The 9,500-nt window shown below is 45.7% G+C and overlaps 1 protein-coding gene across 1 annotated transcript; it reads right to left on the reverse strand.

Moving 5' to 3' along the window:
- Nucleotides 1–3,485: 3,485 nt before the first annotated feature.
- Nucleotides 3,486–3,863, reverse strand: LOC118887389 (heat shock factor-binding protein 1-like). Its single transcript, XM_036838181.1, has 2 exons — nucleotides 3,832–3,863; nucleotides 3,486–3,741 (listed from the first exon to the last, which is right to left on the reverse strand). Exons 1-2 carry the CDS (start codon nucleotides 3,861–3,863, stop codon nucleotides 3,486–3,488), a joined length of 288 nt encoding a protein of 95 aa, XP_036694076.1.
- Nucleotides 3,864–9,500: the final 5,637 nt, after the last annotated feature.

Raw genomic sequence — 9,500 nt, forward strand, 5'->3', positions numbered from 1 at the left:
CTGATACTCACCACGGCGGCCTTGATAGCTTCCCTTCCTGAAAGACGTTTCTGATGAGATCTAATATATGTGTGATTTTTTAAAATATTGTATGATGAAATGTGTCATATTTGGAAAAGCAGTGTAACCCAATGAACCAATATTTTCCAAATGACTGATGCATGATGCACAAAACAAGTAGGTGAAAGATTGGTTCAATGTGTGAGACCCACCCATAGGGTATGAAGGGTTCCGAGATGAGAAAACTTGAGAACTGCCCCGCTGGTCCAACCTCAGGCCGGTGGAGGAAGCCAGGCCTTATTTGCACTGTGTTTGTTTGCATGAAAGTAGGTTTGATTCCACATGGTGCTATATCCTTGCTGTGGGGTCTTCGGCCTTTCCCTCACCTCTCTGGGCCTCTGTGCCTTCTGTAGAAACGGAGATAATGACTCTTCAGAAACAGACGGTGGCAGACAGGGTTCGCTGGCATGGGGAACATTTGGTAGTGCAATCGGAAGGTCTGGATGATGTACGATGAAGAAGAGGCTGGAGAGCTGGTTTTCTTTGGTTTAATTACAAAGACAGACCCACCCTAACCATCTCCCAACTAAGGCTGCCCTCAGGGTGCAAATCAGCGGCTTTGTGTGCAGGCCCTGGGCTTGTGTGCAGGGGCTCCTCCTTAGAGGCGAGAGGCTTTGTTTATAGTCGTGCTGTAATCGCCAGGTGTGGGGAGAACTGCTGATCCGAGGTCTCCAGCCAGCACAGGAGGAAATGAGTGTTCTGTCCTGACCGCAGGGCGCCAGGCCACCTCCTCTGCCTCTGGGGGCCCCGTCTGAGGTCAGCGGCACAGCTGGCGGGCCAACCTCTCGGGAAGGAAGCTCGAGGAGGCTGGGGACCTCCCTCAAAGGAAGCAAGAAGCAGAACCACAGGCAACAAGGACCAAGACTGTGCACGGGGTCTCGGAGCAGAAAAGCAGAGGTCAGCGGAACCAGATGGAAAGCCCGAGACACAGGCGAGGTCAGCCCGGCATGGGGGGTGTTGGCAGGAAGTGGATGGGGGAGCAAGCGGCCCTGCTGTCATCCCCCAGGGGACTCACCACACCTGATCTCATGAGCCCCGGGGGCCAGGGTGTCAGATTCAGGGACAGTTCATGTTAATCAAGCTCCCACAGGCTGTAACACACAAATACAGGTCAGAAGCCTTCTTACTGATTTCTGAGGAAAAGTTCAACTGTCAAAAAGTAAACCAAGGACTTCCCTGGTGGCGCAGTGGTTAAGAATCCGCCTGCCAATGCAGGGGACATGAGTTCGAGCCCTGGTCCGGGAAGATCCCACATGCCGCGGAGCAACTAAGCCCGTGTGCCACAACTCCTGAGCCCACGAGCCACAACTACTGAGCCCGCGTGCCACAACTACTGAAGCCCACACTCCTAGAGCCTGTGCTCCGCAACAAGAGAGACCATCGCAATGAGAAGCCCGCGCACCACAATGAAGAGTAGCCCCCGCTCGCCGCAGCTAGAGAAAGACCGTGCACAGCAACGAAGACCCAACGCAGCCAAAATTAAATTAATTAATTAATTAATTTTAAAAAAAAGTAAACCGAAAAGAGCATTTGACACAATCCAACATGCCTTCACGATAAAAACTCTCAGCAAAATAAGCTACGAGGACATACTGTACAGCACACGGAATATAGCCAATATTTTATAATAACTATAAATGGAGGATAACCTTTAAAAATTGTGAATCACCATATCGTACACCTGTAACTTATATAATATTGTACATCAACTAGACTTCAATGTAAAAAAAAATGCTCAGCAAAGTGGGAAGAGAGGGAAACTTCTCGCAACTCTGATGTTTTTCCGACCCCACGGAATGCACAAGAGCAGGGGTGAGCCTCATGTAAACTCTGGGCTCTGGGTGGTGATGACGTGTCCACGCAGCTTCCTCGGTGGTAACAGATGTACCGTCTGGTGGGGTGTTGATGGTGGGGAAGCTGTGCATGCGGCGGGGCAGGGGTACGTGGGGAATCTCTGCTTTCTGCCCAATTCTTTAACTGAGATAGAGTTGACGTTTAGCATTGTGTAAGTTCAAGGGGCATGACACGTTGATTTGATGCATTTATATTGCAACATGATTGCCACCGTAGCGTTGGCTAGTTGGCTAACACCGCGGTTGCATCATACAATCATCGTTTCTTCTAGGGGTGGGAACAACTTTCTGCTCAGTTTTGCTGCTATGATGTTGTTCTTTCCTTAAAAACCTTACAAAGGGTTCTCATCTGACCCAGGGACCTGTGGGACCCTACAGTCTCCGGCCTCCTGTGACGTCACCTGCAATCACTGTCCCAGGTCCACTCAGCCGCAGCCATGCTGGGCTACAGGCACACCCCTCCCTCGGGGCTTTTGCACCTGGAATTCCTCCACTCTGCATGGATCACAGCCTCACTTCCTTCAGGTCTTGGCTCCGATGTCACCTCAGTGAAGTCATTCCGGGTCACCTTTTCTTAAATTGGGCCCCTCCCCCCATACTTCCTCCCTCCCTCCCAGATTTACTTCTCTCCTTGGTCCCTGTCGCTAGCTAACCTCCTAGCTATTTTATTTATCCTATTTATGGTCTGTTTCCCCCACTAGAGAGTAAGCTCCTCAAGGGTAGGCACTTTGTCCATGTCGTCTTCTCATAAACACTTGTTGGATGAATGAATAAGTGACGTGTCCAGTGGATGAGAATGCTTGTATCAGGAGATCCTGCAAAGCCACCAGAGAGCCAAAGCCCCAGAGGTACTGAGTGAGCTGGACCAAAGCCAGGGTTACTCTCCGACCTCGGGTAACAGCGTTGGAGGCCCTCACCCATCGAGGCAACTGAAATCCTAACCCTCTGTCTCCTTGACTCTGCTTTTTTACTCTTCCTAGGTTCCCAGACCCTCTTTGGTTGGCATAGACTTTCTTTTCTTCCTTCCTTCCTTCCTTTCTCTTTTTTTCTTTCTTTTTTTCTTTCTTTTTTTCTTTCTTTCTTTCTCTCTCTTTCCCTCTCTCTCTCTTTCCATCCCTCCCTCCCTCCCTCCCTTCCTTCCTTCCCTTCTCTCTCCTTCTTTCCTTCTTTCTTTCTTTCTTCCTTCCTTTCTTCCTTCCTTCCTTTCTTTCTCTCTCTCTCTCTCTCTCTCTCCCCCCCCCCCTCTCTCTCTCTCCCTTCCCCTCTCCCTCCCCTCCTTCCTTCCTTCCTCTCTCTCTTTCTCTTTCTTTCTTTTTCAGGAACTGCCAAAGTTTTCGTGTTTAACAGCACAACTGACCAAGGTCCAAGATGTGAAGTTACCGTGTTCAGGAAACATGGGGGGGGCAGGGGAGGGAAATCACTCTATAAACTAACTATATAACATGTGCTAAGAAGAATGCACACTTTAGAATATAAAACATGTCCACGCGTAGTAGTTAGCTGCAAAAAGCCATCCGGCTTCTCTTGGCTTGTAGAAAGGGTGCTCCAGATTTCAGTGTAAATGAGCGACACTCAACTCTTCTGTGTGGCAGGGACCTTGTCTTCACCATCCAGCTCTTCCACCCCAGCTTGTATCATGAGGTCTGCGATGTTTTTCTCCGGGTCATCAATGCGACTGCTCATGTCCTCAATTCTTCCAGTGATCTGGCTGGACATGGTCTGCCATTTACCTTGCATCTGTTGCAGGAGTGTCTGCACCACTGAGGTGAGATCTTGCACAGTCCTGGGGTCAGTCTTGGCCACCTCCCTGGTTCCTGGCTTGGTGGTGCTGTCTCAGACCATCACCTACACTTCCATTTGTCCCCACAGACTGGCACAGGCCTTCTTAAGAGATGCTCGACTTTACCACCTCACTGACCTGGAGTCACATTTTTTCTCTACATCTTGCATGAACTCTGCCGTGAGCCGCTGTGCTGACTTTGAACTCCAACTCTCAGGGCCAGTCCTCCAGTAAAACGTCTACTACGCCTGCTTCCATCACAGAAGTCCCTGGGCCCAACGCAGCAGACGGGAATAAAAGGAATGCCAGAGACATCGCAAAACAGAGGTGCTTCATTTAATCCATTATCCTGGGAAAATGAAAGAGCAATTTTTAAAAGTAGAGTTTTATTTTTATACCTTAGGAAAAGCTAAATTTCAGATGGATTTTAAAAATTAAATGCAAAAAAAAAAAAAGAACTTCCTAACTAACACAGGAAACCCAGAAGATGGGGGAGGGGGGAAAAGAAATACATGTTTGCAAATTAAAAATGTGAAATGAGGGATACCGTAAACAAAGCAAAGGGTAAATTATGGATTTGGAAAAACAATAGTCTCAAGGCAAATGACAAAAGTGTGTGTATTATATAACTCCATAAAGAACTCTGACACATTCCATTAAAAGAGACAAATCACAAAAGAACAAATCCAAATGGCCTACAGATATATGAAAAAAATGTACATACTCCTTAGTTTCCAGGGGAAAACATATTAAAGAAAAATAAAACATCATTTTATTGCCCATAAACTGGGAAAATTAAAGAGGTAGAAATGGAACTGTGGCAGCACTTTAGGAAAGCAATCTGGAAAAATTCATTACATTTAAAAATCCATATACTTAGACCAAGCAATCCCACTCCTGGGAATCGATTCCAAGAAATAAAAGCACCAATACATAAAGGATTAATGTAATATAGCAGTGTTCATAGTGGCCAACACACACACACACACACACCAGGGAGCAGTGAATGTTCAACAACAGAGAATGAGTGAATATATTCTGGTGCATCCACACCATGGAATGTTATGTAACCATTAAAAAGGGTTAACCAGCTTTGCTCCAGTTAACTTAAAGGAATTCCATCAGTCAATACCTGAGAATAGCAAAATTCAGGAAAGTGTATCATAGGATCCCACGTTTGTCAAACTGACATACAGGAGGGATGTTTTCCACATACATGTTTGTAAGCATAGGTCTATATATATTTGTATATGACCGTCATTGCACGGGGAAAATCTGTAATAGGTTGCTGACATGGGTCTCATGGCAGGAGAGGAAGGGAGAGGTGAACTCAAATAAAAGGGAAACAAACAAGATAGGGAAGGAAAGCGGGGGGTCCCAATAGCATAGCACCATTTATACTTTTCTGAAATCTACATACGTGAACACAGAACTAAACTTTAACATAGTTTAAAATAGACACTCTACCAATATCCCTCTCACTCTCTAAAATTGTAAACAGATCGAGCAAGAGACTATGAGTATCTCTGCCAAGACTGGATGTCCTTTGTATTTTCAAATTTGTCTACACTAATATGCTGTAGCTTTTGTTACAAGTAAAGATAATATTAGAGGGGGCGTCCCTGGTGGCACAGTGGTTAAGAATCCGCCTGCCAATGCAGGGGACACAGGTTCGAGCCCTGGTCTGGGAAGAGCCCACATGCCATAGAGCAACGAAGCCCGTGCACCACAACTACTGAGCCCTCATGCCACAACTATTGAAGCCCACGCGCCTAGAGCCCGTGCTCCACAACAAAGAGAAGCCCCCGCTCGCCGCAACTAGAGAAAGCCCATGCGCAGCAACAAAGACCCAACGCCGCCAAAAATAAATAAATAAATGTATTTTTTAAAAAAAGGAAGTTTAAAGATAATACTAGAAACCAGAAAATCAGGGGAGGTTCCCTAATACCTGCCAACTCCCTATCACGGCCTGTGTAGCTGTACCAGGTCCACCCTCCTCTCCCGTCTTGTCTCAGCCCCTCTCCCTGCTTTACCTCCCGCGTGTCCCCGACAGCTCCCAAACCTCTCTCCCGTCCAGGTGCTAAACAAACGCTTGTTGAATGAAGACCTGCTGTGCGCCCCCTTCACTCTCCCAGCTCCGCCTCCTTCATCCCCTGCCCATTGCCTGTACCAGCGCCGCCGCCCCGGCTTAGTCACCGTAGCTGGACCTGCACGCTGGGAACCCTTCCTTCCTCACGTGCACCCGACTCACTTTCCTGATTCACCTGAAACACCGCAGCCTCACCTGACCCCAGACTCAAGGAGCTGCTTCTCGTGCTGTCTAGTTCTGCTCTCGACAGATCGCCCGGCTTGAGGGAAGCCCCGGCCGGCGCAGGACAGCTAAATCGAGAGACAAGATGAATTCATTCAACAAATTGAGGCTTTACTGTGTGTCAGGCCCTTTTCTAGGCCTGGAGGCTAGAGTAATAGATCTCTACGTCCCAGTGGGGAACACAAATGGGGAACACAGGCGAGAAGGAGGCGAGGGGCCACACAGATGGAAGAGGGCTCCCGGCCGAGAGAACAGCAGAGGCAAAGGCCTTGATGGGAGACATGGGAGACATCCAGGAGGGACTGGAGAACCCCGGAGAGCCTTCCTGGAGGGGGTGTCTGAGCTGGGCCTTTGAGAGAGAACAGAGTCATGCCAGGCAGGATTAGGACAGCAGTGTGAAGGGGCGGGGGGGCTTGGGAAATGACTGGTCCATGGCACATCTGGAGCTGGTTTGTGGTGGGTAATGATGAGAAATAGGGACCTCCCTGGGGGTCCGCAATCCCAATGCAGAGGGCATGGGTTTGATCCCTGGTCAGGGAACTAAGATCCCTCATGCCCCACGGCACAGCCAATAAAATAAAACAGAATAGAATAAAATAAAATATAAAATAAACAAAGCAGGAATGGGTCAGGATCCAGGTCACCTGACTCAGGGTCTGCGGCTGCCACAGCCTCTGAGGGAACCCAGAGAACAAAACCACTACCCACGTCCCCAAATTAACTTCCACCGATTTTCAAATCACCATCTGTCCAACCAACTGCCAGGAAGCTGTGGTCCCTGAGGGCTGCTCCTCGTGGCTTCAGAGGTGAGGCAACTGGTCCTCCACCAGTGACACCAGCCCCAGAGCATGTCCCTGGGCTGTAGAATGCAGCTTATGACCTGCCAGGAGGAGGTTAAGACCATCCTATTACACTCACCAAATGGATAAAAAGACTGACACCACCAAGTACTGGTGAGAATGCAAAGCAGCAAACTCATACTCAGCTGGTGAGTGCGAGTCGTCCAACCACCCTGGAGTCCACTTTATTACTGTCAGTGCTGAGATGTGCCCTGCGGCCCAGCGACTCCACTGCTGGGTGTGAACCAAACAGAAACGTACGCACATGGTCACCAGAGTCCACATACACCGGACACGGCCTGGGTGCTTATCAAGAGCAGAACGGAGAGGTAACTCGAGGTTTCTTCACATTGTGGGACCTTGAGTAGCGGCCAGAAGGAGCGGATGACTGCAGACAACAAACGGAATGATTCTCACGTCCGTAATGCCAAGGAAGGAAGCCAGACACAAACAGAACTCAATCCACAACTGAGATAGTATTACTCTCTTGGGGTCAGTGACTAGATGGGGCACGAGAGGGTCTCTAAGTGAATCCAGCCCACCCCAGCTGGTCAAGCCATCACCCGGGAGAGGCACCAGACATTCATTCCAGTCGGGCTGTGCTGGATCCACCAGCCCCACCTGAGCCTTTCCTGATGCGCCCCCCCGGAACTCCGGACCCACAGAAGCCTCAACAATTGAAAAAAACAAGCAAACAAAAAAAGGGTCTTGTTTGAAATCACTACGTTTTTCAAGACAGCAATTGATTATCGAAACAATTTTCATCCTTGAGGGGCTGCTGAGGACAGGGACCAAATCTTTGTTGTATTCAAAGTGATGTTAAGAACATTTAACAATATTTAATACAAACAATACTGTATGTTAATATACAAATAAATAATTTTAATCATTCTTTTTTATTCTCTGAGTAAACTAAACAACGTATACCATTAAAGCCTCTTACCAACGCATGTAAGATGCAGCATGCATTACTTATTTAATTACTTTGATCATTCCTGAATAATTTAATATTTTGAAATTGTTGGGTGATGATTTCTCTAATGTGTCTGTCACTAGTTAGATGAGGGCTCGGTCAGAAATATGATTTGACAGTAGGGAACTACGGCAAGTTCTTCTTGAGACTTCTCCATGAAATTTGAAGTCATCAGGTGTTTCAGCATTCTTAATTTCAGAATAATTTCAGTATTCTTAATAAGTAGTGAATGTCTCTTGATATTAACTATGCTGTTCTTGGCTCTGAATCTTTCTTAATCCTTGTAAGAATCTCAGAGATTTTAAAATATAGTCAACATCTTTATCATCAAGTGTATATAAAATAAGTCATTAGTGTGTCTAATTAGTTGGCATAATTTTGTTAATTTTTGTTCATCTTCAATCCACGAGGCTAAAACATCATGTGGATGAGTTTCCATTTAATAAATGGAAAGATTTAAAAGTTTACTCTAATTTTCACTTGTGTCATTAGATAATAAGTTCATTATCATAGAATTAAACAATCTAAAATTCTCTCTTGGAATTGATACTTTGTTTTATTTCTGATAGTATGCCATATCTCTTTATTCCTCTTTCTTCCACTCACTTTTCAGAGTTTCCCTTACTTAGTTTTTTTAAAAAATAAATTTATTTATTTAATTTATTTATTTTTGGCTGTGTTGGGTCTTTGGTGCTGCACGTGGGTTTTCTCTAGCTGCGGCGAGCGGGGGCTACTCTTTGTTGCGGTGCGCGGGCTTCTCGTTGCGGTGGCTTCTCTTGTTGTGAAGCACGGGCTCTAGGCGCACGGGCTTCAGTAGTTGTGTCTTGCGGGCTCTAGAGTGCAGGCTCAGTAGCTGTGGTGCATGGGCTTAGTTGCTCCACGGCATGTGGGATCTTCCTGGACCAGGGCTCGAACCCGCGTCCCCTGCATTGGCAGGTGGATTCTTAACCACTGCACCACCAGGGAAGACCCCCTTACTTAGTTTTATGTGTTCAGTTACTTTTTATCATTGGCTCAATTAATCCAGCAGTTCTCAAACTTTTGTCTCAAGAGACGAGACCCCTGACATGTTTACTGTATTAAAAATTAAAACTAAGAAGTTAAAAATATGTTTATTCTTAGTTTATTTAAAAACACAATAATAAGCCCATTATAAATGAACACAAATAACATATTATTATGAAAAATAACTATATTTTCAAAAACAAATTTAGTGAGAAAATGATTCTGCATCATCAGTGCCAATATTGACACAATAAAAAAGACAATTCATATCTCTGTGTTTTTATGAAAAGAGTTGTGAACTCACCGGAACCTCTGAAAGTGTCTCAGAAGATTTCAGGATACCACACTTTGAGGACCAGTGAAATGATCTACAAGCTTCAACAATATCTTGTAAAGATATTGCTTTTTCTATTATAACACGTAATAGATAATGTATAATATCATTTATTAAATCCAAACTCTTAAAATTTTTCATTTACTTATTATTTATCTAGCCACTCCCATTTTACAATTTTTATTAAACTCTATAGAGCAGGATTGATAGAATTTTTAAACTGCTTTGTCATCCTAGGATAACAGGCTGCCTATCAAGTTTTAAGTCTTCATCCAAGTTCCATTATTTCAATCCCAGCTTTCAGATATTTTATTTCATTCTCCCTACTGTTTATTTGACATGTGC

The sequence above is a fragment of the Balaenoptera musculus genome, chromosome 20 (genome assembly GCF_009873245.2).
Source record: "Balaenoptera musculus isolate JJ_BM4_2016_0621 chromosome 20, mBalMus1.pri.v3, whole genome shotgun sequence".
Taxonomy (NCBI): Eukaryota; Metazoa; Chordata; class Mammalia; order Artiodactyla; family Balaenopteridae; genus Balaenoptera; species Balaenoptera musculus.

Excerpts from the sequence above, each read along its gene's own strand:
- LOC118887389 (XM_036838181.1), bottom strand. The coding sequence starts at position 3,863 with ATGCAAGATGTAGAGAAAAAATGTGACTCCAG. Across the intron at positions 3,742-3,831 it reads GAGAAAAAATGTGACTCCAG|CACCACCAAGCCAGGAACCA; the intron begins GTCAGTGAGGTG and ends GGTCTGAGACAG.